Source organism: Mizuhopecten yessoensis, unplaced genomic scaffold (genome assembly GCF_002113885.1).
Source record: "Mizuhopecten yessoensis strain PY_sf001 unplaced genomic scaffold, ASM211388v2 scaffold716325, whole genome shotgun sequence".
Taxonomy (NCBI): domain Eukaryota; kingdom Metazoa; phylum Mollusca; class Bivalvia; order Pectinida; family Pectinidae; genus Mizuhopecten; species Mizuhopecten yessoensis.
In genome coordinates, this window is record NW_018480060.1 from 742,351 (window position 1) to 764,234 (window position 21,884).

At 37.2% G+C, this 21,884-nt stretch overlaps 3 protein-coding genes across 8 annotated transcripts in view; all 3 read right to left on the minus strand.

The window, feature by feature from the left end:
- LOC110443095 overlaps positions 1 to 21,884 on the minus strand; it is an 87,273-nt gene that overhangs the window by 51,929 nt on the left and 13,460 nt on the right. For all 6 annotated transcript variants that reach the window (XM_021487090.1, XM_021487088.1, XM_021487089.1 and 3 more), the window contains exon 4: positions 20,187 to 21,831. In XM_021487090.1, the coding sequence (XP_021342765.1) occupies positions 20,187 to 21,831 (1,645 nt within the window). The remainder of the gene's footprint in view (positions 1 to 20,186; positions 21,832 to 21,884) is intronic.
- LOC110443100 (heterogeneous nuclear ribonucleoprotein A1, A2/B1 homolog) lies at positions 3,201 to 4,774 on the minus strand. The gene has a single exon (XM_021487096.1). The coding sequence runs from the start codon at positions 4,645 to 4,647 to the stop codon at positions 3,706 to 3,708; it is 942 nt and encodes a 313-aa protein (XP_021342771.1). The 5' UTR covers positions 4,648 to 4,774; the 3' UTR covers positions 3,201 to 3,705.
- On the minus strand, positions 9,808 to 14,697 carry LOC110443098. The gene is made up of 2 exons (XM_021487093.1): positions 12,196 to 14,697; positions 9,808 to 12,159 (listed from the first exon to the last, which is right to left on the minus strand). Exon 1 carries the CDS (start codon positions 14,110 to 14,112, stop codon positions 12,604 to 12,606), a length of 1,509 nt encoding a protein of 502 aa, XP_021342768.1. The 5' UTR covers positions 14,113 to 14,697; the 3' UTR covers positions 9,808 to 12,159; positions 12,196 to 12,603.

The window sequence follows — 21,884 nt, forward strand, 5'->3', positions numbered from 1 at the left end:
AATGTTTGTGACATTACAGGTCAGTCCTTGACCACTTTATTGAAGATCATTCAGTATATATGCAGTTCATGTATACTCTTTCCCACTTTCAATGTCTTCATATGCTTTAATATTCAGCAAGTCATATTAGTCTTCACACGCAATATACAATCAAGAGACATACAAGATGTTTGAAAAAAGATTGTATCATATATCCAATAGTTATTTTGAAGTGTTGTTTAAAGTTAAAATTAGTGAAGCAAGTTTTTTTTATAACCTAGTTACAAATTTCTTCATGAAAATATAGCTTGAAACTCCTCAAGAACAAGAAATTGACAAGAGACAATATTTTCTTGGTGTTCCTGTCCAGAATTGAAGAAATCATTAACTGTGCAACCATACATTTTAGTGGTAACTGTCGGTGAAATGTCTTTCCAGCCGTGGAGAGACGGTAAATACTCACTTTGTTCACCTAACTTTTACAGAAAACTAGTTCAGTTCTCCGTACTGGTATTTATTCTGAATCAATACCATCATCCAAACAACAATCATCGTTATAAATGAGTGACTTATTTAAATTTTTTCCTACTGCATATATCCTTTGTACAGTTTGAAATTCTCTGCGATACCCTCTTGCATGCATACTGTATTTAAATCCATTTCTTTTTATCAAAATACAACTGTGAACACAGAAATATCTCATTAGATCTATATATTATGATACTAATAATTCTTGCTTGTGAGTTTTTTTTTATAAATTTAAAGTAACATGTATGCATTATGCCAGAAACCAGATTTACTGTTGGTCGACAGTGTGGTACTGTTCAATGTTTAATTCTTGCTGAAAGGCTCAGATATTGCGCTGCTGTTTTTATCACGTAACATGGACTTTCCATAGATCTATGATTTCAGTACCTAATCCATCTTAATGGTGTTGTTTACCTAACAGTTGACCATTGACACTTTATATAGTGTCATGTCTCTTTTCTATAACAAAAATTATGTTCCTGCACATGATCCGTTTGAATTCAATTTTCAGTCAAAAGTGCAAAAATTAAAGCACTTATAAACAAGTGTAACAAAAATTAGAACTAAATAAAAAGCAAGAGGTCCAAGGGCCTGAATAGCTCACCTGGTATTTTATTTTCAATCTAAAACCTGTAGAGTATCATACCATTTTATCAAAGGAGGACAAGGACTCCCAAGATAACCATGTGCCTAAACAGTCACCCGAGAAAGTTCTGAAGTACTCAAATGGTGGCATGTTTTTTTTTTGAAATTGGCACCTAGTTACTTTGGAGAGAGGGCCTACAATGATACCAACCTGGAGACAACGCATACACATTCTGTATAGATGAATTAGACGATACGTTAAAAGGATTATATACAGATGAATTTGTAAATGTCCTAGCCAATCACAGGCAAGGGAGGCAATCTGGAATCCTACATTTTACAATCAGCACAAAAAGTTACCAACTTGGTTGAAACCTCACAAGGAATACTTTTATTTAGTTAGAAGGCAATCGATTTAATTCTTTTAGAGGGGTAAAAAATTGTGACCATCTTCGATTTTCTGATCGGCACAAAAAGTAAGGACACTTGTTTGGAACCTCATAAGGAACATTTGTACCAAGTTAGAAACACAATTTATGACGAAGGATAGTAATTATAAATGTAGCTCACATGACCTAATCAAAATCCATTAATAACTGCTGTAGAGTTATCATGCACTAAAGCTGAAGTCACATAGGCTCGTATAGTAATGAACATTTCAAAGTCCATCAACTCTGCCAGTTAACGTCCGATCGGGATCATTTTCTAACTCCTTGAAGATTTTATTGATATTAAGTAGCATAGCAAAATTCATGCTAAAAGTTCATTCAGATTTACTCCGGTTACTATGCTCACAAGCCAAAATCCCACAGGCTCAAATAGTAATTAAAATTTCTAAAACTCATAAATCTGTCGATTACTGTAGATATTAAGTCTCATAGTGAAGTGAATCAATCAAGATTTACTCTGCACTCACGACAAGCTCAAGCCCCGTAGTAATTCAAATTTCAAAGTCCCAAAACGTTGCCAATTATCGTTTTTTGCGACCATTTTCGAACGTGTCCAAGATCTTGTGGATAGAGGGTAACATAGCCAAATTAATCAAAATTCCTACCAAGTCAATGCACGACGACAGACATACGGATGGCAAGAGGTCACCAATTGTAAATGTAAATCTGTTTGGCTGGTCAAGACACCAAGAACATGAGTGCATTCTTCATGTCCCAGATTTTTGTAAATGGTTATGGCATCTTTATGGTTTCCATGTCATGACCCAGGGAGTCGAGTCTCCAGAAATGGGGTTGGAGTTTCTGGACCACTGTGCCAAACCTGGTACAGCGTTAATGTTTTCTTTTCATACCTAGCAATTGTATATTTGGTTCTAGGGTGGGGATAAAATCAATCAATTCAAAAGTAGTTTATTGATTTATCCCTTTTTGGCCATACATACGGTGTATATAAACCGGAGTCCCACTTGCCAAAGGATGCTCTACACCAAATTTGGTTAAAATCCCTCTATTGGGATGGAAAGAGACTTTTAACAATTAGTTTTTCCCCCTATTGGACCCCGACCTCCATTTATACAAAATTGTTTTTGCCAGAATTTTCTCTTTACAAAAATTGGGTTAAACCCTTTCTTTATTGAATAATAAGATTTTAGAAATAGGTCTTTTTATTTACAATATCGGGCCCAAAAGGCCTACACCCTCCATCTATAAAAAAAAAATGAGTACCTTTTGCCTTCAGATGATCTATAACTAATTTGTTGACAATCCCTATATTTACACATAGAAAGATTTTAAAAAACAAACTATTTCTTCTTGAAGCCCCATCCCTCTGCCCCGAGAAGACCACATGCTCATTTTATTGAATTTTTGCTGTAGAACAAGTTTGGATGGATCCTTTCATTGGTACAACGGAGAAGGAATTTTCATCTTTTCCTCCATTGGATCCCACACCTCTGCCAAACTATTTATCCTATTTTGGCATAGATTTTCAGTTTGCACAGATTGACCAGAGCACATTTTGTTAATAATTGATTAAAACTTCAAAATATATATTACAAAATTTGCTTAAAACATGCTCTTTTCAATCACTGCTTTAATGAAAATTCTTATTTTCTGTTTGCAGACCACAACTTTCAAGACAAACAAAATATTCTCAGAAAGTACAATTATGAAATGACAAACTTTTAATTTGCTAGACACAAGATTTTTTATCAGACACAAATAGATTTCCAGAATGTTGGTTAATTTAATGTCTAGTTTTATAATTTTACAGTAAACTGAATATGATTCATGATTTGATTACGTGAAATGAAATGATTATTTTATTCTTTACAGTCAGTTTTTTTTCACACTATGATACGAGTCACTTGTGCAAATGGTAACAAATGCCCAAACTTCTGGGAGTTTGTTTTAATAAAATACTGGCACATCATGCTTCCATTTTGTTTCATTCCAATGAAACCAGTTCCAGTCTTGTGTACCAGTGGTAGTATCTTAAACAGTTCTGAGGTTTTGAGTTCTGTATCGTGTTTGTTGAGAAAATTAAACAACACAATTCATGGACATGACATATGTATGTCACATCACTCACAAAGAGTCTTTTCTCTTCACGAACAATACAAAATGATCTAATGAAAGAGTTCTAATGATGAGTTGTCTGAATCGTTCATCGCCTGCTGTATCCGCCGCCGCCTCCACCACCACCTCCTCGGCTGTAATTACCGCTGTTATATGGTGCTGCCCTGTGTCCGGAGCCACCACCACCTCCTCCACTTCTGTTCATGGCTCCACCTCCGTAGTTCTCTCCATATCCTTGGCCAAAGCTTTGCTGGTTGTAACCACCACCATAGCTGTCATATCCACCACCAGTGTTGCTATACTGCTGGTTGTAGCCACCACCATAGCTGCCACCACCACCACTTCCCTGGCTGTAGCTGTCATAACTTCCTTGACCGAATCCACTTCCCTGGTTGTAGCCACTCCCTTGATTATAACCACCGCCTCCACGTCCTCTCCCTCGTCCACCCATTCCTCCGCGACCACCTCCTCGTCCACCCTCTCCGCCGTCCTTGGGGAGAGCTTTCTTAACCTCCACTTCTTTTCCGGCCACCCTAAATTTCTTTCTCAACACACACTGATCAACGGCATCAGAGTCCTCAAACGAGACAAAACAAAATTTCTTGTTTTTACCAGTAGCTTTGTCTTTGATTAAATCAACAGAAGCAATTGTTCCAAATTCACTAAATGAAGCCTTGAGATCATCTTCCGAGGTGTCCTCGTTTAGCCCGCCAACAAACATTTTTGCTACAGATAGAGACGATTCCCCACTTTCCCTGGGCATAGCACGTTTGGTTTCCACTTGCCTGCCATCCAGTTTGTGAGGACGATTTTTCTGTGCAGCGTCGGCACCTTCTTGTGTTTCATAAGTGATGAATCCGAATCCTTTTGGTCGTTTGGTCTCGCGGTCTTTTATGACCACACAATCGTTCACGGTTCCGTAATTTTCAAAATGTGCTCTTAGAGATTCATCTGTGGTCTCGAAGCTCAATCCACCGATAAACAGCTTCCTGAACTTGTCGTCCGATTCTTGGCCACCCATTTCGTACATTTTTGCAGGTTCTTTTAGGTTCTTATCAACGGAGAAAAGTAGAATTCTTTGTGTGTGAAACTCGTGGCCCGGTAAAAATGTCTACCCACGCCGCTGATGACTTCCGGATGTGCGCAGAAAGCGACTCAGTGGAAAATATCATCAATGTACGCGTGATGCTTATAACACACGTTATACACATACATGAAAGTGACATTTCTGTCAAACGTCTTGCGGATCTCATCGATATGCTTCTTGATTGTCTTTTGTTTAAAAACACGTGTTCTCATATATGATTTCTTTGTTTCGACTAACAAAGAGCTGATCCAGACGACTATTGTCCCTACATTAAAATTAAGCACGGACGTAGTCAAAAAATCTATTTTTAATCCTGTTTTTACCCCGATAAAAAATGTAATTTATGCAGGATATCCGCCATTGCCAAAGCGGCAAATTATCGTTTCAGTTTGTATATGACCACGTGATCACAGGCGTCACTCTTTGTGTCAGAAATTGAGAATAACCAAAATGTGTTTCGGAGAAAAATAAAACCTTATCAATATATCAAACTAACATCTGTTTGAGGACATTATTTAACTGTTCACGTATCCCCACAATATCAGATATTTTTATATTCTTACACCAGAAATACGAACAAGTTTGAATTGCGGTTCCAGGTGGAGACTTGCACAAGTCCGCATTCTATTTACATCGATTTAGGACATAATTGCCAACATTTTGAAATTTCTATGGATGACGGGGGAGACTACACGTGCTCAGAATTAAAAGCATAAATAAAATTTGTGTTTATAAATCCCTGGGAAAAATAACTGTTTTTAATGACATTTTTTGAGCTGTTTAACAGTTTTAGAAGAAATCATAAAGGGTCCAAAATCGAGTGTCCCTCCTAAATAGGGAGAGTTGGCAACGTATGCTAAGAATGTTTACATTTCCTCTGCTGTTAGCTCTTTTAACTTTGAATAAAAAATGGTAAATGTTTTTTATAGGCAATAACATGATTTATTTTCATTTATAGATTTAGATGTGTCTAAAGGTTTTCTTATAATGTGCACATGTTTTAAAAGCACAAGGTTGAAATTTTATTTTTTACTAATTGCCTCAAAATGTTCCAGTATGTTAATTAATGAGAGATCTATAAATTCCAATTTCGATAGGTCTAATGTGAGTAATGTCGGACAGTTGTGTGAGTAAATAATAATAATCCATAAATAATAATTTGAGAACTGATGGATTTTTTTTTACCTAAACGGAAATTTAAAGTAACAATTAAACTAGTTTCCGATTAACCGTTTAAATTCAAAATTTTAACTGAAATTCCTATCTTAATATTATCTGGTAAATAAACAAAAAAATTGATGTAGTGTGTATTAATTGTCATGAAATTTAAGGTCACGACAGACTGGTCCCTTTTTAAATCTTTCATAAGGATAATTAAGATAAGTGCCAACTCAGTGTAAGTAATGCATTCAATGCAAAACTGTTAAGAGCCTCTCTTTGAACAGGTCAAAATTTGAAAACTGGACCTATATATATTTATATCTTGTTGAATATTACATTGTAGCTATATCACCTTGCATTCTCGATATATATAATCCAGGGGTTACGCTCACCTAAGTGCTCTCTGCACCCCTGGAGTATGTCATAGCAAATGATATAGGTCTCAGGTAAAAAAAACACCTGACCAATCGCTAGGCTGATACCTGTCCTTTGAAGATCACAAAGGAGTGACGCCGACTTCAAAGGCTGTCAATTAAATTTTTACCGCCAGAATATTTTTTTTATGTACATCAAAGATCATCGAATTAGTCTTCTTAATTGTCTCATCAACAATTAAAGCAGGTGGCGCACTCTGAGCCTTCAATTTTACTACAACATATTCCAGGGGTTTAGAGAGTGAAAGTGAGCATTTTAACCCCTGGATATCAAAGATGATCTGTGACCTGAGTGCCATGGTCTTGCAGATATTCAACATTCATCAAGGTTAAAGACAACAACTTTCAGTGTCAGCCTTGGATTCCATCACAATTTATGATACAATAACTCGATCTTTGCCAGAGTAATTGGTAATTGTGCTATTATTAGGTAGAATTTTGTTTTAAAAAATATGCAAAAACAAACAACATTACATTATTAATTTATGCATCATGGTAATTCATCTATTTTTGTAACACTTATATTTCACTTTATTCTGGAGCCGTGTGCATAATATCCTCTGAAAAAGGGTGAGACAAAATGTCACGCTGAGATGTTCTGGAACAATAATATTGTCTCGCGGTAGTCTACATAAGCGATAAATCTCAAGCATTCAAAAACGTTCTACCTCCAATTATAAGTTACGCAAAGCCATACATTGGCGTTTTTCTGCTTGGACTGACATATCATATCACTAGGGGAATAACTCCAACTGCAATATTATGAGTTGAAAAATTTCATGATCTATTTAGTGCTTTGGATAGCAGCCAGAAGGAACTGGAAAAAAGTATTTTTCACCGTCAAATTATTATAATAACTGAAGATCTTTCATTTTAAAATGTATTTGTTTGTTTTTCTACTATGTCACCTTGCTTTATATATGAAATATTATTTTCCAACTGCGGACAAGGAACACCATGGAGCATATTTTCATTGATAGCAAAACAGACAAGATGCCCATAGGCATGGGCCATAACGGTCACCCGAGTCCTAAATTATTTATTTTGTTGTTGAAACATGAAGTGGAGATAATGATGTCAATCATCCCTACCAATTTGTGTAAAAAATAGTTAAGTATAACGTTAAGTTAATTAAGTTAGACAGAACCATGAGTTGATCATTCCTACCATTATAAGTTTCAGTTCAATCGGCCCAGTAGAACTGGACTTTAATTTTGAAATAATAACTTTCAAAATGGCGGCCATGGTGGCCATATTGGATTTCTGATCGACCCGACAAATAACAACACTTTGTCACGACCATGAGTCGATCATTCCTATTACTTTTCAGTTCAATCGGCCCAGTAGAACTGGACTTTAAGTTTGAAATAGTTGTTCAAAATGGCGGCCGTGACGGCCATATTGGAATTTTTGATCGACCGGAAAAACAACAACACTTGGTCAGGGAGATGTCAGTAACATTCCTATGAAGTATCAATGAAATACCTTCAACAGTATTTCAGTTTAAGTTGAAAATATAAAATGTTAACGGACGACGGTTGAAGATGGACAGCAATGGTCACTTGAGCTAAAGCTCAGGTGACCTAAAAACGTGACCTGTACCTATTATAATATAGTTATTAGGGAAAGCCAGGAGTTGTAAGACTTCACAAAGAATCTAAGGAAACATGTAACTAGAGTAATACTCAGATACCAGCCTGTAACTTAGCATGACAAACTTACTTGTACATGAACCCAGGACTAGAGCAATACTCAGATTCCAGCCTGTAACTTAGCTCGAAAACCTTACTTGTACATGAACCCAGAACTAGAACAATACTGATACCAGCCTGTAACTTAGCTTGACAAACTTACTTGTACATGAACCCAGGACTAGAGCAATATTCAGATACCAGCCTGTAACTTAGCGTGACAAACTTACTTGTACATGAACCCAGAACTAGAACAATACTGATACCAGCCTGTAACTTATCTTGACAAACTTACTTGTACATGAACCCAGAACTAGAGCAATACTCAGATACCAGCCTGTAACTTAGCTCGAAAAACTTACTTGTACATGAACCCAGAACTAGAGCAATACTGATACCAGCCTGTAACTTAGCTTGACAAACTTACTTGTACGTGAACCCAGAACTAGAGCAATACTCAGATCCCAGCCTGTAACTTAGCTTGACAAACTTACTTGGACATGAACCCAGAACTAGAGCAATACTAAGATACCAGCCTGTAACTTAGCTTGACAAAGTTACTTGTACATGAACCCAGGACTAGAGAAATACTCAGATACCAGCCTGTAACTTAGCTTGACAATCTTACTTGTACATGAACCCAGAACTAGAGCAAGACTCAGATGCCATCCTGTAACTTAGCTCGAAAAACTTACTTGTACATGACCCCAGAGCTAGAGCAATACTGATCCCAGCCTGTAACTTAGCTTGACAAACTGACTTGTACATGAACCCAGGACTAGAGCAATACTCAGATCCCAGCCTGTAACTTAGCTTGACAAACTTCCTTGTACATGAACCCAGGACTAGAGCAATACTCAGATCCCAGCCTGTAACTTAGCTTGACAAACTTACTTGTACATGAACCCAGAACTAGATTACGATAAGTATGTAAGCTCTGAACTGAAAGTTGTGATTCAATTACAGAAACATACACTGGTAAGGTACAGCTTTATGATTAACTTGACTAACACACAATATATATGTCATAAGCTGTCAATTAAAACAGGTCTTTTAATATATCTCATATTAAATATCATCAATCAAAATGCCCTATCTGTTTTGATAAAGGTTGATTAATGTAGATGTGTATTGTTTTCTATTTCAAATGTGGCATGCTATAGACAATAAAAGTCTCCCTTGCCTTGTTTGACCAAATGTATAATTGCTGGCATACACTGAAGAACATCTATTGTAGATACCTGTATACAATGTCACACCTCCTCAACTCATTCACACCAGGATCTTCATAATGAACTATTCCAACCTTTGAATTGGAAGAGTTCAAATGTGTCTTCAGGGGTGAATGAGTTAAACCCCAAGGGTGTGTCATCCAGCAGCGGCCCTACCCTATTTTAAAGGTTTACACAAATGCAGAGCATAGCCCCTTAGGTAAGAACAGCCCATTGAACTCTTTAAATGCGTCAACAACAGGACAGGTCCCTAAGGGATTCCAGACAGAGTCAGTCAAACATTTCTGGTATTCAATTAATGAAATCCCTACAAGTATTAGGGAGTCAGAATGCATTGAAACAATTACAAAGGACATCAATGATCATTTACAAAACTTAGGCCCTGGGATGTGAACCAAGATGGCTATCAATTATACAGCAGTGTTCAGGGATTACATGGAGACATTTATTTCTGCACAGGTAATGGTACCTCTAGTTTGGTGGATATTCAGAGAGGACCCTTTTCATTAAGCTGTACTCTCGAGAGGCTCTCCTTCTGTAGTGTGATTTACAAATTTACAGCAACATTGTCAACATGAACACAGATTTAAGCCTATGTCATAATTGTTTTTTATTGAGCTGTTTTACACACAAGTACACAACACTTACAATGAAGGATAGGTGGGTAATGTGACAAAATTTCAGAAATTTCTTACAATTAAGAACAGAATACATACATGTACAGGTTGATTTCATAATATGGACCTGTGATCCTGGGACCAGTCTAACTTTCACAAATTGCTTAGTGCCTAGGGTGCTTCTTAAGGTAAGGATGTTAACCTTTTCTCAGGACAATGACTCTTAACACTATCCCAGATGTTGAAGGATCGTTATCATATATATTGTATGCATTTAAAATCAGTAAAACATAACATTGTCACCTACAGAAGCCCATTTGCACATCTAATAGGTCACTCACACATCTAGTAGGTCACTCACACATCAAGTAGGTCACTCACACATCGTGTATGCCACGAGAACATCTAGTAGGTCACTCAAACATTTAGTATGTCACTAACACATTTAATATGTCACTCTCACATCTAGTAGGTCACTCACATATTTAGTAGGTCACTCACACATCTTGTATGCCACTAGCACATCTAGTAGGTCACTCACACATCGTGTATGCCACTAGCACATCTAGTAGGTCACTCACACATCTAGTAGGTCACTCACACATCTAGTAGGTCACCCACACATCGTGTATGCCACTAGAACATCTAGTAGGTCACTCACACATCGTGTATGCCACTAGAACATCTAGTAGGTCACTCACACATCGTGTATGCCACTAGAACATCTAGTAGGTCACTCACATATCGTGTATGCCACTAGAACATCTAGTAGGTCACTCACATATTTAGTAGGTCACTGGCACATCTAATCGGTCACTAGAACATCTAGTAGGTTTCCTTATATCTAGTAGGTCACTAGAACATCTAGTATGTCACTCGCATATCTAGTAGGTCACTCACATATTTAATATGTCACTAGAACATCTAGTATGTCACTCTCACATCTAGTAGGTCACTCACATATTTAATATGTCACTATAACATCAAGTAGGTCACGTGTACATCTAGTAGGTCACCAGAACATCTAGTAGGTCACTCGCATATCTAGTAGGTCACTAGAACATCTAGTATGTCACTCACACATTTAGTATGTCACTCTCACATCTAGAAGGTCACTTGCACATTTATTAGGTCACTAGGACATCTAGTAGGTCACTCTTACATTTAGTAGGTCACTAGAATATCTAGTAGGTCACTAGAATATCTAGTAAGTCACTCTAACAGTTAGTAGGTCACTATAATATCTAGTAAGTCACTCTAACAGTTAGTAGGTCACTCTTACATTTAGTAGGTCACTCTCACATCTAGTAGGTCACTAGAATATCTAGTAAGTCACTCTAACAGTTAGTAGGTCACTAGAACATCTAGTATGTCACTCGCATATCTAGTAGGTCACTCACATATTTAAGATGTCATTAGAACATCTAGTATGTCACTCTCACATCTAGTAGGTCACTCACATATTTAATATGTCACTATAACATCTAGTAGGTCACGTGCACATCTAGTAGGTCACTAGAACATCTAGTAGGTCACTAGAACATCTAGTACGTCACTCACACAGTTAGTATGTCACTCTCACATCTAGTAGGTCACTCACATATTTAGTAGGTCACTCTCACATCTAGAAGGTCACTCACATTTAGTATGTCACTCTCACATCAAATAGGTCACTTGCACATTTATTAGGTCACTAGGACATCTAGTAGGTCACTCTTACATTTAGTAGGTCACTAGAATATCTAGTAGGTCACTAGAATATCTAGTAAGTCACTCTTACAGTTAGTAGGTCACTAGAATATCTAGTAAGTCACTATAATATCTAGTATGTCACTCTCACATCTAGTAGGTCACTAGAATATCTAATAAGGAACTCTAACAGTTAGTAGGTCACTAGAATATCTAGTATGTCACTCTCACATCTAGCAGGTCACTATAACATCTAGTATGTCACTCTCACATCTAGTAGGTCACTAGCACATCTAGTAGGTCACTTGTATATACACAGTAAGAAATAGCAGCACATTATGAACACAACTGATTTTTTTTATATTTAAATGATTTTTATATAGTTATTAAACATGATTTGTATATATTTACCAAACATTTGTTCATCTGGTGGTATAGATATAGTTCAATGCTCATTGTGGATATAACCAGTTTGATAATGAGTAACTTTTATGACATTACTTCAACAAGATATTTTTCATGGAAGCTACAAAATCAAACAGTTGTATTATGTAAAACTAAATAATAGCATTTATGATTTACATCATGTAATACCAATACATGTACTTAATGTTGGACATTAATTGATGACCTCATAAGTCTTTACCCCAGGCTTTACTGCAATGACCTCATAAGTCTTTACCCCAGGCTTTACTGCAATGACCTCATAAGTCTTTACCCCAGGCTTTACTGCAATGACCTCATAAGTCTTTACCCCAGGCTTTACTGCAACACACTGTTGTTATACCGTCAGCAAAGCCATTTCCCACTGTATATGGCAAGTTATAAAATACCATTTGTGAACATGGGACCTTATATGATCAGGACAAACACTGACATTGAGAAAATGAGTACACTTGTCTATCCATATGTAAAACACAATTATTGCATATATTTAATTAGCTTTTAAATTTTAAAGTTACATTTTCCATCAAAATTACAAAAAGCATAACCATGTCAAAGCATTTGAAGCAAGTTACATTTATAATTGTGTTTTAACGATGTCCTTCGTTATCTGTCCCGCCAGAAGCATTATTTAACGATGTCCTTCGTTATCTGTCCCTCCAGAAGCATTACAGTCTTTCACTACATTTGAGGCACCATCAGGAGAACCTCGGTCTGCCATTGCTCGACGTTTGTCAGAAGGTATCAGAACCTTAGAGCCATACAACTTCTCCCGAATCAAACCTATACGTTCCTCAAAACTAATATCTGGATCAAAACATTCAGTGAGGAAGTGATCTTCTAACCCTTCCCGTGCTAGAAGACTGCGCTTTTTACGTTCTTCAAGTTTCAGATCAATAGAAGGCGGCTTATCCATTGCCTTCATCTGTTTGTACAAAGGACTTGAAGGTGTGATCCACTGAGTATGACCTTCCTCATCTACATAGGTCAAACCAGGCACCAATGGGTCATGATACACTTGGGTGGTCTGTGTTAAATTGTCCCCACTTCCCCTGCGAAAGTCATCAAAAGATCCAATACCGATTCTATTCAAAGATGTATCACTTCCGTACCTTGGAGAAATGGTTTCAAGTCGTTCATCAATGCTAGGGTACTGTATAGGTGGTTCGTGTGTGCGTGTATACAAGATGGATGATATCGGTTCAATACGAGGTATTGAAGGGTGTGCAGTAACGGATTCAAGAAATCTGTCTCTTGTTGACCTTTCTCCTGGTTCCATATCCATGGACATGCTTCTTGATCCATGTTGCCTACATTTAGCTAATTCTTCTATTCTTTTAAGACTTTCCTGCCGCCTGCCACTGAAGAACTTGTCTAGTGATGAAAGGTCAGGTGTATACAGGTTGCTGGCTGATGATGCTCGTGACAACTGTGTCTCTGAAGAATCATCGCTGTTTGGAATAAGTCTCCTGGACATTACTGGAGAACCGTGTCTTTGACGTACCTGATCAGAATTTCTGCGAGCGAGTCGCCCAGCGGACACATGTTCATTGACAGAGGCACTACGACCCAGTGTGACACTGCCTCTTACAGGCCTATCACCTCCCTCTCTGCCATGAAGTCTCGTCTCTTCTAGTTCTTTCAATCTGAGATATCTTTGTTTTATATCATCATTTTCTGCAGAGGAGGCCAGTTCATCAAGTTTTTTCATAAACACAGTAACCTCACCTGTTGCTCCAACAGAGGCCTCATTCCTGCTACTGGTCCCGTCATCTTCAGCCTGACCAATATTTTCGGAACCTTCATCTTTGAGTGGTAGCCTTGGAACAACAGTGCGGTCTTCACTTATACTTCTGGACATACGTCCAACGGTCACATAACGAGCACGGCCAGTTGACCTTGTTGAGTTAGGTGACCTTGACCCTAAATTTGGTGAACTTATGATCGGAGATCGTGGTTCAGCTGCTGCATCCTGTTGAGCCACTGCTGGGGGCTGTTGAGCAGTGGCAATACTCCTGGCCAAAACGCGCTGCAGTCTCTGCTGCTCCAGATCTCTCACACGCTTCATGCGCAGCCTGGTCCCCTCTGACAGGTGAGAATTATCCTCTGTAGGACTCAGGAGGTCTGGGTTATCACTCATGGCTTGTGGTTTTCCTCTGTCCAGTTGGTATATTTTGAAAAATTGGTAAATCTGCCACAGTAATTTTACTTTCTCTACTAAAAGTAAAGTTCTGTGTTTAGAACAACAGTCCACTCCTCTCGTATACACATACAAGCACTACTACTTAGAAATCAATAATGAACATTTCGATGGTAAACATTCTCTCTTATATAAACAGTCACAAAAATTAACCCTACAGTCACAACCTTGGCTCCATCTACTTCTACAGGCATGAAACTCCAGGCCTTGACCCAGACAGCCAACTGTGTGTTATGTACCAGGAACAGTGACTTGTAGACAGGATAATGGCCGTGTGTAACACTGTGTGTCCAGTAGGATCAATACCCTGTCTGTAGGCAGCAGTATAGTTCTATTTACAATCAAACAAGCAGGAAATGACATCACACATCCCAGAATCCAGTCTTTTAAAAATGTAATAACACAGCTTGTATTATGTGGGATTGATGAGCTGCGTCATAAAAACTCGTGCCATAAAATACAAGCTGTAAATATCAGACAGATTGTATGTAGGACTTATCAGAGTTTTGGCAAGGGGAGCGGTGCCGCATGATAGGACACATGTATGCTGGTCTGGTTTAACCAGATCTGGTACTCATTGGGGCATGACCATGTACATAGGGGGCATACAACTGTCGTCTGCTCTCAATATAAATACTACCAGCCATACATTTGATCAAAGTGATCGAACATACATGTAACTGAATAAGCATATATATAACAATACACCTGCTATCAGGTACTGCTACCTACACAATAAAGGTGACAGTTAAAACCTGCCCTACGCTTGTTCTGATGAGGCCGTATTGTTCATTTAAATCTAAAGCCAAGTTTTTATAGGTGGATTTTGTGAATGATACGTAATCTATACAGGGCCATATGCCGAGTCAACAGCTCACCTGAGATTGTGGGGGTTGTATGTAAAGCAATGTATAGGTAGGTTATAAATATTCCCTGATAAGAAACAGGTATGTCAATGTGGGTGTCTTGGCCAGAAACTCAACGTCTGATTCCTCTCTCATTATTTAACTTTTAAACACAGGAAAAAATGTAATTTAGATGAAAATAAATACAGTATAATCTTTAGAGAAAGGAGAGGTATTATTTTCCTGTCCCCACTCAACTTCCTTAAACAATAAACATGCTATTTACATTCCATTAGAATATAACTTTACCCCATATCATATTGTTAACATGGCACAGGGGTGGGACCAATTTAAATTCCATAGTTAGCTTGTATTCATTCGAGTTGCGTACCTTGTCATGAACATAATACATGGAATTAATATACAGGTTAATTCTAAATCAGTATAAAGATCAGAACATGGTAATTCCTTTACTGATCTCACTATCTTTGTCATAAATATCAGGATATAAAACTAGTTAGAAATGTCAATTCGAAAGTAAATAATATTGTATTCTGGTTTTACTTTCGCGAACATTAACTTATTATTTACACTGCAATAGTGATATTTACTACGGTAACTGTAAATGGTGTTCGGGCACATGGTCCTTTCTTGTATAGTGTCTACAGAGTTATCTCCCTTCACTTGAACCAAAAATACCTGATACATGTACCAGTTTTGCTGACAACCCATTTATTAATTGCGTAGTACTTAATGCATTGCAAGAAGAAGAAAAAGAAAAGTCATAAAGGCAACAAATATAAGACTATTGCATATAATCAGCTCTGCAAATGGCCTTTAAATTAATTAATATCTGCTATACTTCAAATTTGATTTCTAGAAATTTCCTCAAACCTCAAATTATGTATATACAAGTCAACATAACCAAGACATTTTTACTAAAATAAAAAACAAATTGTCAAATTTTTATTACACAAAACATTGTAATTAATTTCAGTAAATTTTGAATGTGCTGTAATCACCAAGAAAGGTGTGGAGCTCATTGGCTTTTTTCACCTGAGACTTTACCAATATTAACACTTGTTTTTTTTACTAACGCTGTAAAACTAAGGTAGATAAAACACAGTACTACAAAATTATAACATTTTTATCGCCAGATATCGTAGCTCAGACTGTTATAGGGCACAGGTTTCATAATCGAAGGATTGCAAGATTTATGTATATTTTTTTATTTTTCATTACCATATACATGTATATCTATTTGTATATTTTTCTTTGTTTAATCAATGATTATATGTTTCTAAGTAATCAATTTGAGTTAAATTAACTGTTGTTTAATAAATTGATATTGTATATACTAGTAGGAGATTTAGGAACTAATGAAGCATCACCTATGTACAACATGTCATTTAGGTACAATTCATGTTCTCTGGTTTTTGGACCAAATAACTTGATATCTTCAATAAGATTCATCAGTTTGGAAATATGTGATATCAAAGTTTTACTTTCTGCACAAACAATTTACGTATTGAAATGTTGCGACTGGTTTAATATGTACTAGTACATTGTTTGTGTAGAAAGCAAAACTTTATATCAAATAACTTTGTACACTTAACCTGTTCATGTGACCACCTTCAGAATTAGAGACCACCTGTCTCACTGTTTAAGTGTTTCCCATTGTAGTAATTTCATTTTGAACTGAACATGTATTAAAAAACCACCTGCAAAAGAGACCACTTTGTGGATTTTCCTAATGTGGTCTCTCAATACAGGTTTGAATGTGTCTATATGTTGGAGATTTAGGAAAAAATATTGCATAAGCACCTGCCATGTAGGTTGAAGAACAGACATATTTCAAAACACTGAACAAGTCATGTCTTATTTCTCATGTTTTCAGACCCAATACGTCACGTTGCAGCCTGTACAAGAACTGTTGGTAGTATATGTTATTACTATAAACTATGTCCAAAGAAGTTAGATCGGGTGATTGTTGTTGTTCCTGTATTCAAAAAACGTAAACACACCATAGTGAATCAAAGGTAAACATTACACAGTCAACGTATTTGCATGTTTGTTCTATTTTTAGACACAGAATCACCAAATGCCGGTATACCCTTCAACCTTAACTGTAAATTTTAGTCTGTGTGAATATAAGTAACTGCAGTAGGTCCTCCTCAGCAGGTGATGCACGCTATAACTCTTAAGGTCGCAATCACAATGACAAATCAATAGTTCTGCTGTAGATTGTTACGTAGATATGGATGCGTAATTCTGTCTACATGATATATTGTATCTGGCATAGCAAACAAGTCAAGTAAAAACAATGGGTATCTGGTCATGTGGATCAGAGTTATACACCTTTCACCTGTAAGACAATGAATGGTTTGGTTTGTTTTTTGTTTTACGTCCTATTAACAGCTATGGTCATTTAAGGACGTGCCAGGTTTTGGTGGCGGAGGAAAGTCGGACTTCCCGAAGAAAAAACACTGACCTACGGCCAGTACCTGGCGACTACCCAGCCCGCGACCCAATGGTGGAGGGCTAGTGGTAGCAGAATGTCAAATGCCTTAACCACTTGTCCACCGCGGACCCTTGTAAGACAATGTTTCTCACCCTTACCAGTATCCCATTAAACATGACATATACAATATGTATTGTTTTACAAGGAGACAATTGGCTACTACTGCACCTGCATATACATAAAAAATCATCCTGGTACATTAAGTATATAGAAAACCAACAACTTAATGTACAACTTTATTTACCAGCATTTTTTTACACATCATGTCAGGATTGACTAATTAAGTATTCTTGTGTCTCTGCACCTGTAGGGAAGTAAACTTGGAGATGGCCTGGTGTGTCGACCTGTCAGACAATCTACACCATAGTACAAAATACTTTCCCTTGATGACCCGGAACACAGTCCTCAGTCATTCGACAATAATCCACTTTAAATGTTCCTTTTCTTGCACCTCAGTAGCTCTTTATCATACTCTTTTATTGCCAATATTTTCATTTTTCTTTTTTAACTGTTTTTTCCTTCAGAATATCTCACTACTGTTTTCTGCAATTCATTTCTGTTGTCTGAGAAGATATTGTAATCCCTAAAAGAAAATCTGTTTTCCTCTATCTGTATGACACTTTATCATTGAAGTTCATTTTCTACTGATTTACCTAAAAAAGCAGGTGACGCATTACTAAGGTAATAAATCGACCAGTTAGTACTATATAGTCGGTACTGTATTGGTTAAATATATATGTGATTTAGGTATTAAATCAAGGGAAATATCTCCAAAGGACATTGCAACAGACTTCTCTAAACCATATTCTCTGAATGCAGGGCCCTAATTAGCAAACAAAACATGAGAAAATTTGTAATAAAGTAACACTCTAGACTAACATCATCACTGAAGACCTAGATATATATGAAAATAAAAGGTAATTAAACCTATATGTACAGTACTGTGGTATACAAGGTTAGTATAATTGTTATTTTTTATAATTTAAAAATAGGGTGGTCGGGTAGCAAAGTGGATAACACACTTGCCTTTCACTAGGGCAGCCATAGGGTTCAGTTCCCTGATCGTGAACGTGAACAGGTATATTCACAGGTTTTCTCCGGGTACTCCGGTTTCTTCCAAATAAGACACCCCGAACGCTAATATTCGGGCCAACAAGTGTGATTAATATAAGTTAAAATAATTTGTTTTTATAATTGTTGTAAAATAAATAAAGTTTATTTTTATTATAAGTATACTTTGGAATGCATATAAAACATAATCCACTCTAGTCAATATTTAACACTTAAGAGTAAATTATTATTTATCTATAAAGTAAAGAATAATATTAACCTTTCTATTCAGAACACGTATAATACAGGTACATGTACACTACACAGGTGTAAAGCCTTAACGCCATAAACAAGTCTTCTTTGTTGAATCTATTGTTAAACCTAAGCTAGGTAGTACTGTACAATATTACAGGATAACAATATCATACAAAAATGAAATTTGTATTCTGCTGAGAACATAGCTGTGTACAATACTCTTATCAACCTTTGTGTCTGCTGGAGCATACCATTTCATAGCCCAGTAGATATATATAGATATACCTATTGTAAAGGAGGAATTTCTATGATGTAAAGAAACAATAACAGCAGTGTTTGTAGGGGAGTTTCTTTTCTATTGTGTAGTCCATAAAATGTCTTGTCATCAGATTCTGAATTCTGAATTTAAAAATGTTGCTAAGGCTGGTGTTATGTATACCATGGTAACAATGAAACACATAATATTCTTTCATAAAATATAAACAAGGCCAACACTTAATTATTCAAAAACTGGTACAGGTACACAACAATGTTGTATCTACATGTATGATAAAATGTCAATGTTGTACTACTGAATATACAAATATTTTGTGAGGATGAAAAAAGAAAATACTGGAGTTGTTTCTGTGAAGATTTATATGTGAGAGTATACGTACTGCACTTGTAATTTGTTTGTGTTCATGGTGAATAAAATGGATCTCAGCCTGTTATACAATCTTAAGGTCAAGATGCTGTGTCATCAGTCATTACCAATATAAATCTGATACGTTGATGATTTATAATGAACATGACAGTGACAAGATCTGTCGATCTAAAACAATATGTGATAATTTGTCCTGGTAAAGTTTTTTTATTGTGATAAGATAGATTTGTTACAAATATAAGACATTTGTAAAGTGTATCAGGTCTATGCATACTTTCAAATTTTTATGTGTTAAAAATCTATTTCATACCTGTGCTAAACAAATATTAAGTGAATTTTCTTTTCCATTTAACATTTAACATTTCTTGGATAGTACTCTTAAAAGTAATATCAAGAATCTAAATTAGTATTAAAATTTCCTCATCAAATAAGAACTGGTACTGTGCATACATTTTTTTAAAGATATAGATTCTGGTAACGTTTGAAAATCTATAGTATTCAAATTTCTTTATCAAGTAAGGCAAGCACTGGTATACGTACTAATCTTGTAATCCTTTTCTAAGAGATAGCTCATGGTAAGATTTGAAAATATATAGGAATGTCTGTACTTACTTGTATCTTGTCAGGAATCACAGATGTATGAACGCCACTGTTCACAAGACAACACATACATGTGACACGTACACTACAACTAACTTACCTTGTTTGGGCTCAGTTGGCACTGGTACAGAGGCTGGAGATGGAGCAACAACTGATGACACAGCTAGTGATGGGGCCTGAACCTTCGTCTTTGGCTTCACAATTTCTGTTGGTTTTGAAGGTTTGTGGGTGAATGTCACCGAGCTTACAAACTTTTCCTCTGGTCTGTCCTCCTCTGATTCCGCTTCATCTTCTGTGGTTGTTTGAGAAGGACCTTGTGTCACTGACAGCTCTTCGTTATCATCAGTGACTTTGGCTGTAGGCTGTGTGACCTTTAGTTTATCTTTTGTGACCATGCTGTCTATAGGTTTGATTGGTTCTGCCCCGACAGTCTTATCTTCAACAGACTTGGACTCCAGTATTACTGTTTCTTTCTCCTTTTTCTCTGGTTCTTTTGGTTTTTCACTTGTTTTGACAGATACTGCAGCTACTGTCTGTTGTTTCACTGTAGCAGGAACTACATTTTGCTGAGGAATTGAAAATGGAGCAGTTTTCTGCTGCTGAACTGAGACAGGAACTACTTTTTGTTGCGGAAGAGTAGTTGGTACTTCTTTCTGTGGTTGAGCTGGCTTTCCTTGCGTTATGTTTAGCTTGACCTCTGTAGCCTGGGCTTTCCTTATTGGTTCCACTTTGGGTGCATCAGCGGGTCTTTTGAAACTGCGTATCGCATTAAGCATCTGCTCTCGAGGATCCACTGGCTCATTGATAGGGGGTCGGCTGTACTTGGAAGGTTGGGAAACTTTTTTCATCACTGGCACAACAGGTGCATCTGGAATCTTTTTAGTGGCTTCTGATGATACTTGTATACTACTTGTAACAGTTTTAGTAACAACTCCACTAGGTACTGGCTTTGTGACAACTGCAGTTGTAGCTTGCTGGGTGACAACTGCAGTTGTAGCTGGCTTGGTGACAACACTGGACACCACAGGTTTACTAACAGCACTTGCTGTAGACACGATGGTCTTACCTTTTACACTGACCGGTTTTACAACCACTCTGGAAGTACTTGAAGTTGTGGATCTTGTCCCTGTACCGTTTGTTACAACTTGGGATGTTGACACATTTACAACAGATTTCCTCTCTAAATTTTGTACAGTATTTTTTACTCCAAAGTTTAAGATGGATGTTCTCTTGCCATTGGACGAGCTAGAAACCGGAGCAGTATTTGTAGAAGTGATACCACTGGATTTAGTTGAGGACGACCCTACAGTAGAGGAGGTGCCATTGGTCAGTGAGGAGACGGGGACACTGGCAGTGGATGTCACAATGTTAGAATGAGCCGGACAGGGGTCTGTAGATTTTGAGTCAGACTTTACAGAAATTGATGACACAGAGGTGGACACCGTACTCGTCTCGCTTACACCATTGGTAGTGGTTACCTTACTGTTGGCAACACCCATACCAGGCATTCTACTAGTGTTTACTATGGGCTGTAAGATGACAGGCTTCTTTGGTCCCGTGTTCTGCGTGGACACTTTAGTGTCAAACCCACTCTTGATGACTTCACCGTCCGTGGCCGACACTTTGGAGGAATGACGGCGTTGGACACTCGTTCCCTGAACACCCTCCTTTGGCACGACATTGGAGTTGTGGCGCTGAACCCCAGGCGGGCTAGAGGCGGCAGCCTTTACATGTTGGTTCCCTTGCTGTAAATACAAAGTTATAGACATGTAAAACAATTATTACAAAACAATGTTCA

What these genes read in the sequence shown, in the direction of transcription:
- LOC110443100 (XM_021487096.1), bottom strand. Translation starts at nt 4,647, where the DNA reads ATGTACGAAATGGGTGGCCAAGAATCGGACGACAAGTTCAGGAAGCTG.
- LOC110443098 (XM_021487093.1), bottom strand. Translation starts at nt 14,112, where the DNA reads ATGAGTGATAACCCAGACCTCCTGAGTCCTACAGAGGATAATTCTCAC.